Source organism: Otolemur garnettii, unplaced genomic scaffold (genome assembly GCF_000181295.1).
Source record: "Otolemur garnettii isolate 467f Iridium unplaced genomic scaffold, OtoGar3 scaffold00051, whole genome shotgun sequence".
Classification (NCBI taxonomy): Eukaryota; Metazoa; Chordata; class Mammalia; order Primates; family Galagidae; genus Otolemur; species Otolemur garnettii.
Genome location: NW_003852446.1, coordinates 4970704 through 4991440, shown reverse-complemented (window position 1 = coordinate 4991440; position 20737 = coordinate 4970704). Strand labels below are relative to the sequence as shown.

At 43.3% G+C, this 20737-nt stretch overlaps 1 protein-coding gene across 8 annotated transcripts in view; it reads left to right on the top strand.

The window, feature by feature from the left end:
* SH3KBP1 (SH3 domain containing kinase binding protein 1) overlaps nucleotides 1–20737 on the top strand; it is a 357471-nt gene that overhangs the window by 289013 nt on the left and 47721 nt on the right. For all 8 annotated transcript variants that reach the window (XM_023514341.1, XM_003791888.3, XM_023514340.1 and 5 more), the window contains 3 exons: nucleotides 591–642; nucleotides 3440–3520; nucleotides 6055–6214. In XM_023514341.1, the coding sequence (XP_023370109.1) occupies nucleotides 591–642; nucleotides 3440–3520; nucleotides 6055–6214 (293 nt within the window). The remainder of the gene's footprint in view (nucleotides 1–590; nucleotides 643–3439; nucleotides 3521–6054; nucleotides 6215–20737) is intronic.

The window sequence follows — 20737 nt, the reverse complement described above, 5'->3', positions numbered from 1 at the left end:
ATGCAAAAAACCCTCCATTCCAGTTTATCACGTGTGACTGGGTAGTGCTAGTCCATCAGGGCGGGGCGAGGGGAGGCTCACAAAGGGCCTGCCAGCTTCAGTACAGAAAGGGGCAGAAGGCTTGAACCCAGCCTGGCCTTAGCAGGTCCTCAGGCTGCATTTTGTTGATGGTCCCACATCCAGAGCTGATTCAATTTTGAGTCTTCACAGTGACTCTTTTCGAATTGCATGGTTATTCAGCAGATTAAATCTTAATTGCAAATGCAGTTTCAGCGTAGGAGTACCATTGTGCTTGCTGGTTTCAGGCCATTTTTGCTGAGCCGTGCTTTTCCAGAAAGCTGTTACAAATTTAGAAAGGGGGAAATGGCGTTTCGTTTGTCGATTGGAGTTTTGTTTTGCCGACTGAATTTATTTTAGTGTTTGTTTAGAGGTGCCAGAAAGTGACGTCCCTGGAGAGAGAATTGCTCAATTTTTTGGAGAGGTTCTCTAAATTGTCCAAACGGCACATAGAAAACATTGTCTGTGGTCGTTTTGTGAGAGGACAGGCTTGCCAACAATCTCACGTGGCATAATTTTGATTACTTTTTCAGAGACCCAAGAAGCCACCGCCTCCATCCGCTCCTGTCATCAAACAAGGGGCAGGTAATGTACCTTTTAGTTCTGTCAAATAAAATATGCATCTTTTCTTTTTGTATATATTCAAATTGTCTTTGGTAGAGCTCAAGATTCCTGGTTCAAATGCCATAGATTGCCAAATTGGGAAGTTACAATTTGGTCCCAGCAAGCAGATTTAAATATATTGCTGTTTTTCCTATAAACATACCATTAAAAGTGTCCCTGAAACAGTGTAAAATTCTGGGCTCCTAAAGAGAATGATCACAAAGAATTTAAAATAAGCCAGTTCTTCTTCTTCTTTTTTTTTTTTTTTTTACAAACTAATTGTCCTGCCTTGCCTGAGCTCAGTTGAGGGTCAGCTTGGGCAGTCTCATTTCCCATGGTTTATATCATCTTTGTACATGTACAGTATTGCTGAATTTTCAGTGTGTATCCTGTGTAGTTAACTAAAATTTGTACTTACTTTACTTGTATTCCTCCACCTTAAAAAGATGTTTTTCTAGTAATAATTACTTTTCCTCGTAATTTTTTTTTATTTTTGAAAAGATCAATTCACTTTTTCTGTGTAGTTCAGACATAAAGCCTGAATAATGTAAGAAGAAATTGATGTTGGACATTTTATAATTCATCATACACTATGTTCCCATATATAAAGATGATATTTCATATTTCCCAACAGAATTCCTCTTTATAATTGTCAAAATTAATTGTGAGAAGAAACTCTTCTATGAATAACTAGTTCAGTGACATTTTTAAAAAATTAACTAAAACAGAAGAAAATGGGGATATTTGTACTTCACACATGCACAGTTATGATAGTTCTATGGCATTTAATTTATGAATACATTTTCAAATTGGTTTGTTTATAGATCTATTAAGTGGTTTTTTTTAAAGTTTGTTTGAGCCCACCAAGTTGGGGTGAAACCAACTTGACCCCAAATTCCTATTCCATTCCCTTGGGCATAGTTGAGAATTATGGAGATTAAGCCCTGAAATGAGATGTTAATTACATCTCATGCTCCACCCCCATCCTTGTTTGCATTGAGCAGTTTCATTTTGCCACCTAGTGGTTCTGGCCACATAAATATTTTATTGTGCTGAAATTAAAGCAAGCTATTTATTTGCTTTTCTTTGAAGACCTTTTTCCCTAGAGGCCTTAGTAACTGATTAGAGACTGTGGAGTGGAATTGAGTGGTCCAAGGTTTAGGCAGCCTAGAATGTAGCGGAGATTGACCTATAATGTAACTAGGGTTGGATTCTTTAATACAGTAGGATTGTCATTTCTTTCTGTATCTTTATAAATAGTACTGAACTTCTTTATTATTGTTAGTAGACTAGATTATATCATGGTAGGCAAATTCTTATCCTTGTAAGACAGTTTTACCAAAGTTTATGATGAGTGTCTTTAGGGCAAAGCAAGATGACATTTAATCTTTGTAGATTACCACTACTACTAATTTATCCTGCTGAGTAATCTTGGAAACCGCTTTGTGATAAGGAGGTAGATATTCATATTTCCCCCACCATCAACTTTCCAAAACTGTGTTTGATTTATGACAAAAAAAAAATCAGATATAGAATCAACAAAAACCACATGCAGTGTTCAATTTGTAGAGAGTCATTAAGTAAAGTGTATCTTTGGTGGATATTTTTCAACTTCTTTTGGCTTCTGAGGTTGTATAATTGAGAGTTTAGTACCAAGCATCCATCTTCGGGGCTAGTCAGGTAAAGGGTTTGTCGAGCATCCAACCAAGTCCATAATCAGTGGGGTGCTTTTGATTGGTTCGGGCTTCTGCTGTTTTCCAAGTTCCCTTACCCACCAGAGGCTGCTGGTACTGATGAGGACCCCAGGTGAGGGAGCAGCTGCAGTCCATGTGGATAAAGATTAAATGCTAAATGGTACCTTTGCAAAAATGTAATATTTAAGGGATTTGGATGCAAAGAAAAAGGACTTAGAAAGAACATCCCTCAATTTAAAATTATGTTCTGGTTCCTATTGCTGCATAGCAAACCTCCTCCAAATTTAGTGTCATAAAATAATCTTCTTATGCTCATGGATTCTGTGGGTCAAGAATATGAACAGGACATGGCTGGGATGGCTTGTCTCTGCTCCATCCTGGCTAGGACCTCAGCTGAGAATGCTGAATTACCTAAGGCTGGAGGATCCAATTTGAAGACACTGCTTCAATCACTCGTCTACCTCCACTTGGCAAGGATGGCTGGAAGGGGCTCAGCTGGGGCTATAAACTTCTGCAGAATAGTTGACTTCCATATGGAGGTTCAGAATTCTAGCAAATAAAGCATATGAGTCAGCTTTGGAAATTATATACTGTCACTCTGGCTAGTGATCGAAGCATCCATAAGCACACCCACACTCCAGGTGAGGGCACCTCACCTCTTAATGGGAGGGGTATCATATAATTCCACTCCAGATTTTACAACTGCTGCAAGATAGAATCCAGATTCCTGTGCAACCCCTTTTTATTATAGAGTACAATACCCAGTGGCCCCTTATTTGTGTATTTTGATGACTGACTTATATGTTTATACACATTCCCCATCCCTGCCCAGTGATTTCCTTTGACCATGGTGATGCCTAAGGAAATCAGGTTTAAATATTAGAAAATATTAATGGTGTTCTTATAAATTAAGGATATGTAGGCAGGCAAACTTGGTGACATAATGCCAGAAATGTCTTCTGCTCTGTTTGTAAGCAGCTCGTGTTTGCCAAGTATCCAGCTCAGGGGGGAAAAAAAATAGTGACTTTGCTATACCTGATAAATATTTAAATGTTATTGTGTCTAATGAATCCTCTCCCTCCTAGGTACCACTGAGAGAAAACATGAAATTAAAAAGGTACCTCCCGAAAGACCAGAAACACTTCCAAATAGAACAGAAGAAAAAGGTATGAAATCAATTCTGCATTGGCATTTCTAAAATAGCTAGATTAGAAACTATCATAGGGTGAGTCCAGAATGCCTACGGAATTTGCCTTTTCTTTCAAATATGGTGATTATGGTTTTGGTTTGATTGCTTTTAAACATATGGTAGGGCCAGAATTTCTCATCAAATGAAAAATAACCAGACCAGTCTCTGAGCATGTTGGACCTGTTTCATGGTATGTTTTCCATGGCTACCCTCTCTACCCCCTGAAGTCTGCTGAAGTCCTTTAAGTTCTTTGAGGACCTGAAATGTAGCTGATAGTTTCCATCTATACCCTCCCTGGTGCCTGATGCCTCAGAGGTCATTCACTGTAGATAGATGGACTTGCTTAGTTGAAATCCCCATCCAGACAAATGAATGCCCTTTCCCTTGGTCAATGATGGGCCTTTAACTCTGGCTAATGTTGTCACAGACAATGAATGTCTTAAATATCCTTGGTCAAGAATGTTGGGGGCAGGGAAAGGCAGCATGGCAATACTGGGAAAAGCATCTTGGTGCCCAAAGACTCCTAAAGGTGGTTAGAGTTGTCATTGATAGAGAAGTAGCTTAACACATCTCACACAGTTTTATGGACATGTTTGACTCCTACCATTTTGAGTATTTCTCCCATTTTTGCATGTTGTGGAAGGACTCATTTTATTAGGTGCCTAAGATTTGATTGATCACACATTTTTATGGGAAAAGTACTATGTTATTATTATGAACAGGAGGCCAAGCAAATTCCATTTTAAAAAGCAGTTATTTTTAAGTCACAAGAGAAATGCTGAATTAATGAATGTAATTATTTGGAGGTACTCCTTGGTAGCCTCATGAAATTTTATTGTGAAATTTAATATTTCATATCAGCCTGCCAAAAGTTTTACTAACATTATAAGCTCTTAAGAAGCTATACCTCTTTCTTTCACAGTGAACAGTTAGAACTTGGGTTGTGGAACTTCTTTGTAAAGGCCAGGTCTATATCACATATTGTTGAAAACAATAGCCATTGAGAATATACCATGTGAATAGCTCTTTAATAGATAAATGTGTTGGGAAAAGACCAAACACTATCCTCTGTCCTCATGGATGACACACAGCTAGTTTTTGGGTAATAACCAGCCTCCATGATGGAGATGCTTCCTGTAAATCCCCACACCCCTCGTTCCTTCCCTTCCCATGATTCCTTGTTCAGAAGCAACAGGGGAGCCAGGGAACCAGTCCTGCCCTGAGACTCGGCCTCCCTGTTGGGTTAGCCCATTTATTCTGCAGGATTTGATAGCAGGAGGAATGACCCCTACTCTGCATTTCAGCTAAACCCTTCATCTTCTGATCCCCATGTGCCAGAAAAGTGAGTTCCCAGCATTCCTGATTGGAGTGTATTTCCCCATAGAGAACACTGTGGGAATGACCACAATGACACCTGTATACCCTGACAGGTCTTTTTAAAGCTTTTGTCTATCAGTCTAGACATCCAAACAATGACAGTCTGTGTTTGCAAGTAAAAGGTGTTCTGAGTACCATCTTACAAGTAAACATAGGGAGCCTACCTGTACTCAAATGGGCAACTCTGAAGCTCCATCTTTATTAAGTAGAATGTGGATATGTGATTTTTACACCATACATGGGGCAAGGCTAGTTGGGAACAGAAAACATGATGCTGTCACTGAACACTGCTCAGTTTGGCCATCAAATCTGGATTCAACTTCTAATAGTTCTGACTCCAAAAAGCTTTGAAAGCCAAATACCTGTGGTCTCCCTTCCAAGTTCAAACTGTACATAAGAATTCAGAACTCATTGTTTTCTGAAATACTCCCCCCAATTAAAAGGCTCATGACCCTTTTCAGAGGCCAGCCTGTGAGGTATTGGGCCTCTTTTCTTCCTACATCCAGCAAGTCCTGTGGGCCATTGATCAGACCCATCAGTCTTCTACTGTTCAGCACTGCACAGAGCTCTAGGGAAATGACCAGACATGGGCCTTGCCATGCATGCAAACACCCAGAAAGGGTCCGACTGGGGCTTGTCTATAATGCGCTGCCCCTTAATGATGAAGAAGGAAGGAAGTCTGCCTTAGAGGGTAGGTCTATCTGTTGAAAAGGGAACATGACAGTGTCATACTTCATCCAGGCTTCAAAGAATGAGCTGGAGTGAGCAGCACCTGTGGCTCAAAGGAGTAGAATGCCAGCCCCACATACCAGAGGTGGTGGGTTCAAACCCAGCCCCAGCCAAAAACTGCCAAAAAAAAGAATGAGCTGGAGCTTGCCAAGGGTGGCCAGAGAAGCTCTCTAGGCTGAGAGGCCAGTGTAAGCAGAGATGTGGAGAGGAGAGAACAGTGACCTCCACAAGGCTTTTACTCACTTGACAGAATAAGTAGTGCTCTTTGCCTTCTAGCTTCACCTTTGGAAATGGCATCAGTGATGTTTCTTAAAACAGGAACTGAGCAGTTTGCTTCTACAATGTACTATCACTTATGCTAGATCTCTCTGTTTTCTTTATGCTTTCTAAAACAATGATTTAAAGAAAGACCAGAGAGAGAGCCAAAACTGGATTTACAGAAGCCCTCCGTTCCTGCCATACCGCCAAAAAAGCCTCGGCCACCTAAGACCAACTCTCTCAACAGACCTGGCGCATTGCCCCCCAGAAGACCAGAGCGACCAGTGGGTCCACTGACACATACCAGGTACTGCTCTGCTCTTGCTGCTGGGACAGGTGTGGGGCAGCCATGGAACACAGGAAGGGACCAGTGCTACAGACCTTGGGGGGCAGAGGAAAGGGAGGAGAAGGGGAATCAGCTTTTTGCAAAGTTGTCTGAAGACACCAGCCCTTGTGTTCTTGCTCCTGTGCTCAGGCAGAAGTAGGTATGAGGTTTGGGGGGCATGTTGCAAGTTTCAGGGTTTCAGGATTACCAGATAATAGGGGTTATTCCTGGGCTTCATGAGAGCAAGGCATTTCCCTTCAGCCTGGAAATGTGAATGGCACGCTGTCCTTTGTCCCCTTGGATGTTGTACTGGCTTTGTACATGTACATCTCACATGTGGCTATGTCTCTGGCCCTCTTGCTGCTCTGTGGGGCTTCTTTCTGTACCCCAAGCTCTCTCTGCTCTTCTCACACAGCCTATTGTGGACCTCTGACCTGGTCTGGCAGATAGCTCCTATAGTACATGTCTCTGCACTAGAAGGCCCTCAGAGGCTAGAGACATGCTTTATTCAGGCCTGTATTGTGAGATGTTCTTGGCAAAACTAAAATTTGTTCACTAGCTGGTTGGACACAGTGTTAGTAATATGAAATCAGAGTCGGATATTGCGCATTCCAGACCTCAGGTGCCTACCAGAGCAAGGAACTATCGAATTCTTTCCTCAAGTTGATTGCCAGAACTTTCTCCATTACATGTATATGTTGTATGTTTGATGTAACACGCCAAAGCAAGTCAGTGATGCCTGGAGGGCTTTAGGCATACGTGTCAACACAGAGTCACTCACTGAATTTATTTTTTTTAAGAGAGTTTTGCTCTGTCATCCAGGCTGGAGTGCAGTGGTATGATCACAGAAATCCTGGGCTCAAGCAATCCTCCTGCCTCAGCCTCCCAACTGGCTGAGACTACAGGCACATGCCACCATGCCCAGCTAATTTTATTTTTTGTAGAGATGGGATCTCACTATGTTGCCCAGGCTGATCTCTAACTCCTAGGCTCAAATGATCCTCCTGTCTCTGCTTTCCAAAGTGCTAGGACTACAGGCACAAACCACCATGACTGGCCTGAATTTGTGTTTTTATTTAAGCTAAATTTGTATGGTGAGAGTTGCTTGGGACTTCAGAGCTCTTGTATTAGAGTCAGGCCTCCAGGCTTGAGTCTCAGCCCACCTGCTAAGAGGAAGGCAGGCATCAGTGAGTCACTGTCCTCACCTCACTTTCTCTTCTGTGATTTGAGGATGATGATGGAATGCTCCTAACTCACCCCCAAGTGTGTATCCCCAGGCCTATAAATCAGTGTTATTTTCATTGTCATTTTTATTATTGCATGTTGAACTGGGTACACTGCAGTGAGATGATCTCATTTGCTTTTTTAAAAGAGTCTTAATTTGCAGTAAAATACACATAACATAAAAATTACCATAGTAACCATTTTAGGTACATTGCTCAGTGGTGTTTTGTATATTCATATTATTATGCTGCCATCTCCAAAAGGCTTCATCTCATAAAACTGTAACCCTGTACCCTTTAAACCACAATTCCCCTTTTGCCCTCCCCATAGCTGCTGGCAGCTACCATTCTACTTCCTCTCTGTATCAGTTTGGCTACTCCAGGAGCCTCATGTAAGTAGGATCAGACAATGGTGAACCTTTTGTGATTGGCTTATTTCATTTGCATGATGCCCTCAACATTTGTCTTGTAGCATGGCTCATTTCCTTTTAATAACAACAACAACAAAAACAGACTCCTTGCCCACATATAGAGGCTAGTCTTGATGTAGGTGGTTGAGAGATGTCAGAGTCTCACTGGCAGCAGTGGACACACAAGTGCCTATGAGTGGGAGGCCAGTTGCCCAGCCTAGCACAGAGCTGGGGTCATTTTGGAGGTGTGTGAGCGCATTTGAGTAGTAACTGAGCCACCTCTGTTATACTACTGGCATCTGCCAAGGTGCAATCCAGTAACTGCCAGCATGTGGTGCCCTCTGCATTGAGTCGGTCTGGTCCTCTTGTGTCACACCTTCTTCCATGGACTGATAGTAAAAGGTTCTTTGCACTTGTATATGCACATAATGGGGCCATTTGACAGCCCTGATGACCTTAGCAAGGGCCACCTCAGTGGCATGGTTGGCCGAGAAACTAATACATAAAAAGAAAAAGACTATGTAAACCTCGGTGCTTCTGAGCAGAATATGAGCTATGCAAACAGGGAGAAGGTGTGGAGCAGCAAAAGCTGACTGTCACTTTATGGTTAGTGAAAGAAGAGCCGAAGCCACGCTCTGCCAAATTCTATTAGTCTTCCAGGGGGGATAAACATTTCAGTTAACTCAAAAACCATTTCTAAAATATTTCTGCTGTTCTTTCTAACTATCTAATCAGAAGAGAAGTAGAATTCTGACTGCTTCTTTGCCTTCTAGAGTTGTTCTCAACCTTCCAGTGATGGGCTGGTTGCAGGCTTTGCAAGTCTGGGGAAAACGTGTCATCACTATTGACCTTCTGGGCTCACAGCCATTCCTTTTGCCTCCTGCCTCAATGTAGTCTCCAGTTCTCCCAACATCCAGTTGTTGGTTAGGAGTATGGGCCACCAAAGAAGATGCATGAGAGGGGTTTGTACAGATACCAGTGGGAAATATAACTGGTCTTAGTGATCGTGTGTGTCTTCTGACAGTCAGGGAGACAGTGGTTAGCCCCCAGCCCACAATTCTCCACATGGCTGCTCAGTGCCCCCAAGGTACTGGTCTGTGGAAGTGGGGGTGGGAGGGTGGGAGGAAGGGGTAGAGTAGGGATTCCTGCCCAGCCAGTTTAAAGAAGGACAGTGCTTACTTGAACTCCATGGCTCTCAAATTTGAGCATGCCTCAGAATCACCTGGAGAATTTGTCTCAAACGGATTGCTGGGCCCTACCCCTATAATCCTGAACCTAGTATGTCTTGAGTGAGGTTGGGAATTGACATCTCTAACAAGCTCCCTGATGATGTTGCTGTAGCTGGTGGCGACCACCCCATGAGAACCATCACTGCAGATCCCCCCAAGTTGTTGACTCTATTCTCCCTGGCCACCTCTCATGGGCCTGCAAATGCCGCTGACTTCAGAGCCCAGTTAGCATGCCCTCCTCTGGAAGCCTTCCCTTAGCTCTCATGAATGCTCTCTCCTCCAAACGCCTGACACCCCGTGTTTAGCCTAGTGCTGGGCCCCATGCTGTGCCACTTGGGATGCACACACCCCCGGACTCCTTTACCAGATTTAAAGCAGATCAAGAGTGTGTTTTGTCATCTCCACATGCCTTACGGTGTTGAGCATATGGTAGTGGCTCATTTAACAAACACTTGTTGAATGCCATGGTTCCTTAAAAGGGGGGAGGTGCCAGTGCTTATATTTTGTTCAGTTTTGCCTCTCCTGTCATCCTTCCCAGCCTCTGTCAAAGTTCTTTAGTGTGTGTGCCTTACATTCTAATTTACCTAGTGTGCTATGGATTGCAACATAAAACATTTTTTTAAAGAAGTCAAAGGAAGGTTTACTTGTTCCTCAGCTCTCAGGGTACCTCATTTTTTTTTGGCTAGGCAGTGACATTAGATAAACTAACCCATCTATTGGTTTATGAACTTACTTTATCCTGCCAAATTAGAGGCAGGAATGTTAACTTAATTGAAACAATTTTGTTTATATCCATGATCCTCTGAAGAAAAGAGCATTGCATGCCACGTGAGCCCAAATCTTTGCCAGGATTTACCTGACCAAGTAGATGGGTGGACAGAAAGACGATTGAGCAAATGGATACAGAGTCACTATTGGCAGCTCTCATTGAGAACAAGGCATTGCCGCTCCAGCTACAGTGTCTGGGCTTGTGCTGCTTCCTTACAGCCACAAAGCTTGTTGCCAAATGTGCCTTTCAGAAGAGAATGATTTCTTTCTCTTTAAATAGAAACTAGCATCTTTGAGAAAAAAAGGAATACTGTACATAACCACAGTTTCTTTTAGGTATGTTCCCTTAATAAAAACATATTGAGCGGCCACTGTGTGTAAGACACTCCTCTGGACCTAGCTCACTGTCTGGCAGTTTTCTTTAGATTTACCAAGGCATCCTGGCTTAAGACCCTGGGGTTAGTAATGGTGGGACTAAGGTGTTCCCATCTGGTGTTCAGGCATTATATCTAGGAAAACCAGAATGACACCAATAAGAAGTTTCTATCTAGTGTGAGCACACATTAAAGATCTTGCAGTGATTGCTCTTTTTCTCTGGGGTTTACTTACTTGACCATTGGTAGGAATGTTATTCCTGCTTCTAAAAAGTAAGTTAATAAGGAATTTTAACAGAAAAAAATATTTGAAACATTTAGTATGAGTGTTGATTTTAAAATAGTGATGATTGGAGATTCCCCTAAGCCATAAGTGCCTCTTGGTCTTCAAGTGTGTATCTAGGAAATACCTCAGCTGTCATTTCATGGTGTGCAAAGACAGGAGCTGTGTACCTTGTGTAATGCAAGTGTTCTAATTTGGACAGAGCGGAGAGTAACTCAGGGACTGGAGGGCAGCTGTAACATGCTTTAGTCAGCTCCCAGCAGCTGGTAAGTTAAGTTACATGGGAGATCCACCCTTATCTAGCTCCTGGCAGCCAGGGAGCTGAGCAACATAGGTCTGAAATCTGCAATCCATGCAAACAGAAGGTCCTGTACACCTTTATACCCAGGGGAACAATAGAGGCAAGGTGCCAAGTTACATAAGCATGACTTCACCGTACATAGTGATGGCTCTCTAGGAATGCATGGTGCCTTCCGTGTGTGAGAAAGCCCAGGCAACTGGTCTCATCCCACATCCAAGGCCATGGGAGAGAAAGCCCAAACAACTTTGTCTGGTCCTACACATTGTCTAGGTTATCACAGAACTAATGTGGTTTTGGAGCAAAGAACATTCTGTCTTCTCCTACTGTTACACTTGAGAAAACTGAGGCTCAGAAGTATAAAGCCTCCTCACTTGTTTTGATATTTGAATGTAAACATATTTCAAACAACCACCTGTACCTAAATCTTTTGTATGGGTGTGCAGAGACATGTACATATGCAGTGATGTTATATGTTAAATAATGTGTATTTATTGATTTGATAAGAATGGGTTCATAAGCCTCCATGAGAAGAGGTCCTAAGGCTTAGGAGAAGAGTACAAAAGATGAAAAAGAAAACTCCAAGGAAATGCTAGAGAGAAGCAGGCTGCCCTCAGCGCCAATATTACTTATGATTTCCAAAAACCCAGACAACTCCATGTTAGTAGGAAAGTTTTCCTTTCTCCTTGTGGAATGTATAAGATAGTTGGGAAACAACTGCAGATTGTCAAATCTTAGGCACTCAGCTTACCCTTGTCATGAAATTGGCTTTGGAATGGCCACTGTGTGCAACAGGAGGGGCTGAGCAGGTGTGTGCCCTCAAAAGAAAGATAAGGAGAGGTAGAAGCAGGCTGGCTGGATCAAAAAGGGTTTGTTAAGACATTAAAAAAAAAGGATTTGTTAACCTCTGCTCCAAGTTGAGAGGGAGCTTTGCCCATCTGCAGTGTCTGCTTTCCCAGTGTAGGGGAGGGGAGGAGAGGGGCTGGTATTGGAGACCTCTAGTGAGAGACAGGGTCTGGGATAAAGGAGAAGGGAGTAAGGCAGGCAAGGATGGAATGGGCAAAGTCAGTGGCCAAAAGGAAGCATAGGAGATGGTGGTGGCCTCAAGCTAAAATGCCGATGCTTACAACCTTGGAGGCAAGGTTGTTCAGAAGATGAACATATAGGCAACTGGTGGGGTTGCAAATGTGTGTGACTGCAATGAATAAATGAAAGTCTCAGAGCTGAAGGTATTGGGGAGGGAGGGGCGGGTTTGGGGATGGCCCATGTGGCCATCACAGGCTCAGACAGCAAGAGCTGGAGTGGGAGAGGCCAGTGTTCTAAGAGCTAGTGTCCTCCCAGATGTTTGTGTATCCTGGGGGTTGATGATAGTGATAAGAAAGGTTCAACAGCCTGATAGCAAGCAGCATTAGCCTTCAACAAGGAGGGGCCTTTTGAAGGCAGGTAGGAGATGTGACCTTAACACTGCAGTGGTCGGACTGTGTCGGGCAGACCAGAGCTAATAGCCTTGGCTTTGTGTGGTGGCTGTGAGGTTGTCAGGGTGGAAGCAGGTCAGTCAGTGAGACTGGGTTACTATGGCTCTGGCGTCCCAGAAGGCACTATCCATTGCTTTCACATGGGGAAGCATGTGTCAGAGGAGTAGCCTTGGAAGACAGGCATTTGGGTGGTGGACACCAGGATATAGGCAGGAGGCCCAGAGACTTCCCAGACCTGTGCCACTTAGAGATGACCTAGTGCCTTAAATGTTAAATACACCATGTGCCTTTCCTCCAAGGTCCTGGAGGCTGTCCTGAGAGAGCTGGCACACAGAATGGGAGATGCAGTGGGATTGCTTTTTTATTTTTTCACTTATAATGATGCTGGAGCCCTGGATTTCAGAGAAATGCTGGAAGATAAAGACTGATGAGCTCTGAGGCATTTTAGCTTGAGGCAAAGATTAAGTAAACATTTATATGCCAAACATCAAGTGAGGGCTTAGCTAGGGCAAATGTCTCTCTGGAGACCAACTTACTGGCATGGAAGTTAATTTTTTCTTTAGATTTACCAAGGCGTCCTGGCTTAAGACCCTGGGGTTACAATTTAGCAGGAAATAAGCTTCCAGGTACTAATCACTCAGTAAAGTGTACAGCCTCCATGCCCACCAAAAGAAAGCATTGTAAAATACTTCTTTGCTTTTATTAGGTATAAACCAGTCAACCATTTAATCACAAAAGAGGAAGAGAAAGCTACCTAGTGTGTATACACAAGAATCCGTAAGTCAGCAGGCAAACTGTATGCTTGGATGCTTAGACCATCATCTTGAATTTGGATCACTTAGGTGTTTTAGTTTTCTTTTCAAAGAGTCCTAGTGATCCCTTGTGTGACATTTGAGTATCTCACTTCTTTTCTACAAGTCAGAATAAAGACACATTTCCAGAGAGTTCAGGAGAGAGGTCTTGGCCAGGAATTACAGAGATGGGTGTCAATGGCTCATAGATGGCTGTTACAAACATACAGTGGATTCAGCCACTCCGGGAGACTATGGAGAAAAAGAAGAGGAGATAAAAGAGACAACTGTAGGGAAAAGTCACTATTTAGAGGGTAGAGGAAGGACTGGGAGTCATCAGAGGGTAGGAAGAGTGTATTGTTAAGGAAGCTAGAAGAAGGGCTCATGGAACAACTAGTATTCAATGGTTCTCATGTTTGGATGTGCCCCAGAATCACACTGGCCTTCCCTGAGTCCCAACTCTGTCACTGTAATCTCAGGTAGCAGAAATGTGGACATCCTAAGGCAGTGCATTGGGACCCCTCTTGGGGCAGAAGGAAATTTGTCAAAACACAGACATATGCTGCCCCAAGTTTCTGATTCAGTAGATCTGGGTTAAGGCCCCCAAATTTCCATTTCTCACAAGCTCCCAGTGTCATAACTGCTGATAGTCCAGGGACCACACTAGGAGAACTGCTGCCATAGTGAAAGCCAGGGACACACCAGCCCTAGTTGTTAGCTGACCCTTGATGATCCCAGTTGAGCAATTTCTATGAAATAATTTGGGGTAGAAGATAGATCTGGGGTGAGGTGAAGAAAAAATGGACAAGAGGCCAAGCATGGGTAGAGATATCTTGTGAGAAATTGGCTCTGGAAAGAAGATAGAGAATGGATACTAGATAGAGATTCAGTGATGAGAGATGTGTGTGTAGGGTGTGTGTGTGTGTGTGTGAGAGAGAGAGAGAGAGAGATTCATTCATTCATTCATTTCAGATATTTATCGGGTGCCTATATTCAGCCAGGGCCCTCTCCTAGGTAGTAGTTAACTAGGGTAACCAGGCCAGACATGGATCCTACCTACTCACTGCTTACTAAGGCTTTGGGACTAGGCACATCCGGGTCAAGACCATATCCCTCTTCTTAAATACCCTGTGACCTTGGGCAAGTTTCTCACATCCCCAAGACTGTTTCCTCTTCTGCAAAATGACACAGTGAGGCCTACCTGGCTCAGGTGTGGAGAGTCTAAACAAGCCACTCTGTCTCAGGCACCTAGCTCATTGCCTGGCAGTTTGAGAGGCACTCACCAAATCTGTGACCTTGCTGGGAAACGGGTTGCCACATAGTGACAAGCAAGTCATACTCTGGAGCCCCATGGGAATGGAAATGTGGACATCCTCAGATAGCACATTGGGAGGCCTGTAGGTAGGAGTTAGGAACATGAGCAGCCCCCTAGATGTAGCAACAGAGTCAGAACTCAGGGAAAGCTGGGAACTGCAGGAGAGCTATTGAGTCATGGAGCATAGGAATCCCGTAAGGCACAGGGGAAAGCACCATGTTGTATTTTAAGGATATCTTCATTATTTGCTGATCTCCTTTCATGTTATGTATAATCTTTCTTTCTTTCTACTCACACATAGAATTAATTTTCTTTGCTGAAGTAAGAACCAATCATAGTAATGGGATTTAGCCTTACCCACATTGATTTTCATGCCACTAATAGCAGGCAGCAGGTAGGGAAACACTAGGACAGCGGTTCTCAACCTGTGGGTCGTGACCCCTTTGGGGGTCAAATGACCCTTTCACAGGGTTTGGGTCTCCTAAATACATCCTGCATATCAGATATTTACATTACGATTCATAACAGTAGCAAAATTACAGTTACAAAGTAGCAATGAAAATAATTTTATGGTTGGGGGTCACCACAACATGAGGAACTGTATTAAAGGGTCACAGCATTTAGGAAGGTGGAGAACCACTGCACTAGGAAGTCTCAACACTTCACACATGCATCGTACTAATGGGTTCCTATAATGCTTTTTCCATGGGCTATTTCTTTGAGTATTCTTCTTTCAGTGTATCCCGCAAAGTTTTCTCAAAATTGCATGATGATGAGTTTTCCCTCCTCCAGGCACTGCCCAAGCATTGTTCTCAATATCTTTAAACCCCCTCTTTAAAGCATCTTTAAAGTGCTTCTTGGAGATGCCAAGCTGTGGGTCTGCAGATACAGTCTGCAGGTATCATTCATCATCCTTTTGCCTTATGTGGTCATAGGGCTTGTTGTTCCCTGGATGGGCTGTGGAGAGAGGCCTGCTTCCGGATCTACTTGCAGAATCTGCAAAAAGAACAGAAATTTTGAGGGGAATTGAGTGAGCAGTGTCCTATCACCTTCCAGTGTATCTTAGCCAGCTATAAATAGCCAACCTTGTTTGTGCTCAGCCGGACAAGGGCACTAGGTGCAAGGGGAGAGCTGCCAGGAAAACCATGCTAGTCCCTGCTGTTTGAGCCCCTGGCCTTACTTGGGTTGCCCCATATTTAAATGGGGCTACTTTCATAGTCCACAAGTGCCTGTGACTCCTAGGACATTGTTGGTCACCAGGTGAGTATGTAAGAACTGCACAGATATCAGCAGAGTCTTTGGATCTGTATTCTGGGAAAGGAGAGGAAGGCTCCTCCTACCCTCCATCTCATGAGTGAAGGAAACTAGGGGTGCTGATGCTCCAGTTTTGTCCTTTTTGGATGGAAGGATCCAACCAACATGGGCAGTAGCATCAGTGCCAGTGCCAGGGCAGAACGCTTCTGAAGGACTGGCTTCACATTTGTGTGCCCTGTCTTCACAGATGGGCGGAGCCCTCTTATAGTTGTTGATTTGAGAGAAAAATCTCTTGGAGCATAAAATATGTGCATATGGATGCTCATTTTTTATTATCACCATCCCAAATGTGGTGGGAAAAGATTGGACTGGCTTGGCATCAAGAACCTTCCATCTGTTTCCGGCTCTGCCACCAATCACTCTCATCCTCAGAGCATGAGACCCTTGTCTATAATAAAATGGGGGCTAGAGCTGGGTAATCTCTACCCAGCTTAAACAGCCAGAGCTGCAGTCTGAGATGTTAGGAGTAGGTGGCCAGCAGAGCAGGGAGGGAGCGCTCTCTAGCGTTGGCCTTGCATCCCATGGTGTGTGACTGGGTGGGAGTCGCACAGTGAGCGATGAGACAGGCATAGTAGCAGTTTTACTTAAGAAGAGGGTGTTGAGGTTGCAGAGTTGAAGAAAGAAAGAAAGAATGAATACAGGGTAATTCAAGGGGTTTCTCCAGACTCTGTGCATTTGACATCTGTGATCCATTTGCATTGACAACTCCTAGGTGGGATGAAAAGTGGTGAAAAATAGAGGATACACAACATGTGCTTTAATGGTTTCCTAAGCATGGGCAATGGGGCTTTTCTATTTCTTTTCCTTTCCTTTTCTTCCCAGAGTTTTCCCCGTGTAACATCTTTTAGGCAGTTAAAGCCCAAACATGTGCATTATGGTAGTATATCCCTTTGAGGGAAAACTGCCAAATAGAGTCACCATCTGGACTTGGAATCTTTTGTTCAGTAGGAATGGGTAGATTTGCTCTTTCTCCCTTCATCTCTACTTACCTCCAGAAGGTTTTAGGGTTCTTTTTGGCGTATTTTTGTTGCTGTGGTTAATGCTGCTGCTAATTTATTTATTTATTTGTTTGGCTTGGCTTCCTGTGCTCTTCAGCACCTTCTCCGTGCCACATGTCTTGGCTTAACTGTCCCAACTCGGGCTAAATTGGGCCATGCCACTGGCTGAGATTGTGTTCTCAAGGGATGCACACGGTGCGTCTTCGACATTTCCATCTGTGCAAAAGCTTCTTTTTCTGTCTTGCATCTAAGTGGGAAAAGCAGGTCCCTCTGGATGGGACAGTGCATGATTTTTGTTTATTAGTAGTACTTTTAAACTCAGGGAGCAGGGGCAATTTACCCAGCCAGCGGTGAGCCGGGGAGAAAAGACCATCTGACATCCTTGATGACTCACTGTCTCCAGAAGGCTAAGGAAACCAAATTTGAAAAGGGGCCAAGAGCTTGGGCTCTGGAGTTGGACTTAATAGGCTCAAATCTAGACCCTGCTACATTTCTACTTTCATGACCTTTTATCAGCAAGTGACTTACTCTCACTGAACCTCAGTTTCCTTATATGTATTATGAAAATAAGGATGTCACAGGCAGGGTTATCCAGGAATCAGACTTGGAGCCAGTATTTAGCATGAAGATATGTTTTAGGGTTTGATACCCATGGAAAGGAGAAGGAAGCAGGTTTGGGCCGAGGGAGAAGTTGCAATATTCACTCAAAAAGCCTCAGCAAAATACACAGGGAGCTTTGCAGCTAAAATGGCCCATCTGAGTCATCCCAGGTTGGGCAGAAATGTCCAAGATTTTTGTATCATGAGGTATGGGCCACCCTGGAGAAGAGAGTGAGTGCCTTGGAGGAGGAGCCTCTCTGCAGCTAAGATGGTCTCTGGGAGAGCCTGCAGCTAGAGGCTGCCTGCTGACAGTGCTCCTAGCAGCAGGGACAGGATCCCTTCACTGAAAGGGATGGGGTGTAATAGGAACCTCAAGGGGTAGTTATGAGGACTGAATACTTAGTGCATGAAACATACTTTTTCTAGTGCCAAGCATGGGTAGATGTTCAGTAAACTGTAGCTGCTGCTGGTATTTCTGTGGGATAGCTGGTTCTGCTTATACCTGCTGGGGATCTTTCGGCCTCGGTCCCTTCTCTGTGATTTAAGTTCTTGGTCCGATAAAACAAGGAAACTCTTTGCTTGCCTGTGCAAGCCATGTGTTTTAAGTGTCTGTAACTGAAACTGCTAAGAAAAATACAAGAAAATAGCATTGTTTTGATTTAAAAATTAGAAATAACGGAAACCTTGTTCTGATATCTTTGGATATATGGTGATATTGCCTGCCTTCTAGTACGTTCTCCTTGTAGTTAACAGTAGTGGGCATAGAAGCTCACCAGACAAAAATGCTGGTAGTAGCTTATAAATTACAAAAGGATGGGCTTTGTCCTTTTTCTTTAGGTTCAATCACATCCTTTTTGCCAAAATGGTACTCACATGTTGGGCAGACAGGGAAGAACAGGGGACTACTGGGAGCTGCGTCCTCACTGGGCATCGGCTACTTCAGACATGTGCTTTATAGAATTTCAGAAACTCTGGCATTTTTCAGAACTGATATTCATTAGCGTTGTTGTAAGAGTCTATAAATACAGTGAAAGGCATTTACAAATAGACATTATAAAATGCTTACACACCCACAGTCTGAACACTGTCAAAACACCAGCTGCAGCTTCTCTACTTGGAAGGATCAGGACCTTTTTTAAACTACACCTACTGTGTTTTCAAAATAGGCTTGCTTCTGGCCCTGTATAGAAGATCATTTTAACTTAAGCCTGTGTCTGGCTCTTGGCATGAGGGATCAGGGCTCAGTTAGAGAGATGGGAGGGATCCCAGTCTCCTTCCTGTCAAGATGTGGCTTGTACTTTAGAGTCTTGGGAGAAGTCACTTAGGAATGACTAGTTCTTATTTCTTTTTTCTTTTTAGTTCCTATTTCTTTAGAATGGTCCCTCATGGTTCAGAGCATCAGACCATCTGTACAGAGCCTGTAGGCCCATCCAGAGATGCGAAACACGAAACACTCCCCTGAGTCAGAAGCCTCTTCCTGGAAAGAGTTCATCTGAGGTCACATTAAATGCCACTGGAGGGGTAGCCATCTTGGCCAACTTGGAGCATAATAGTTTTTTCCTTTTGTCCAGTGCCCTTAGAACAGTGCTTCCAAAATTGGAGATTGAGCCTCTAGTAGCTCCAAATGGTTCACACCTTTGGTTTTCGTCTACATAATATTCTTTATAGTTTTCTGTTGTTATCCATTGTCATAGAATGTTTTTAATTTCTTAGGATTTCTCAAACAGAAATGTTGTATTAGCTCAGGCCACCATAATAAAGTACCACAGACCAGGTGTCTTAAACAACAGAAATTTATTTCCTCACTGTTGTGGAAGCTAAAAGTTCAAGATCAAGTTATTGGCAGAGTTGGTTTCTTCTGAGGCCTCTATCCTTTGCCGACAGCTACCTTCTCACTGTGTCTTCACATGGTCCTTCCCCTGTGTAATCCCGGTGTCTCTGTGTCTACATTTCTTCTACGAATACCATATTGGACTAAGGCCCACCCTAATGACCTCATTTTTAACTTGGTCAGCTCTTTAAATGCCCTGTCTCCAAATACAGTCACATTTTGAGGTACTAGGGGTTAAGGCTTCTACATATGAATTTGGGGAGATACAATTCACCCCATAATAGATATATACTTGGGGATCTGCAAAAAATTTTGTTTTATTTAAAAAGTGTGGACACATTACTCAAGTGTGAGAAATGCTTTGAAAATGGAGGTACTATAGAATGAATGTTTATGTCCTCCACCCTTGAAATTCATGTGTTGAAATCCTAACCCCCAAGGTGACAGATTGGAAGGTGAGCCCTTTGAGAGGTGATTAAGTCATGGAGGCAAACCCCTCACAAATGGGATTAGTGCCCTTATAAAAGAGAACCCTCATCCTTCTACCCCATAAGGACATAGTGAGAAGGCACTATCTATGAACCAGGAAGTAGACACTTGCCAGACACAGAATCCACTGACACCTTGACCTTGGACTTCCTAGTTTCCAGAACTGTGAGAAAAATAATTTTTTCTTTATAAGCCACCCAGTCTATGGTATTTTATTATAGTGGCCAGAGCAGACCAAGGCAGGAGGTTAGAAATAGAATCAAGATTATAACTTACACACAGGTTATTTTCTAAGGTGTACAAGACCCAGACAGATCACAATGTTTGCTTACTCATGGAGTTAAACAAAAACTTTTTTGGCATACCTACATGTACAAGACACTGTATTAAGAGGGAAGAAATGATAAAATCCCTTTCTAAAGAATAAGTGGAAGAGGTCATTAGGTACATATGTAAATATGCAATGCTTTGATAAGGGTTGGAGTAGAGGGGTATTGTAGGAAATGATGGGAAGAGAGGTAGATCTCAGAGCACTAAAGGGTGAGTTACATTTGTTCAAGTAGAATGGAAAGGGAGGACATTCCAAACATTGACAGAGACATGAAAATTTAGAGGCAAGGGAATGATGAAAATGTCCCAGACTGCCCAAAACTTATAGGACCACCTCCCATCTCAACCTCAACCCAGATGCCAACATTTCTCTAATGTTGAAATTATGGAATGAGAGCTCTGGAAGGCCCCTTGGAGGTGATCCTGTTCGAGTTAGCCCACCAGTGGTTTTACTGATGAAACACCCAAGTTCCATAGAGGTTACGTAGCCTGGTCCAGGTCACACTGGGGGTAAACAGCAGGTTTAGATTAGCACACCTGGCCTACACTTACAAATCTAAAATTCCTTGACTCCACACACACTTCAGTTGCTTCCCAGGTAAGATGACCTCATAGGGCACCTATGATCAGGGTGATTCTTTTTTTTTTTTTTTTTTTTTGAGACAGTCTCACTATGTCACCCTTCGTAGAGTGCTGAGACATCACCAGCTCACAGCAACCTCAAATTCATGGTGATTCTCTTTCCTCAGCCTCCCAAGTAGCTGAGACAACAAGCGCC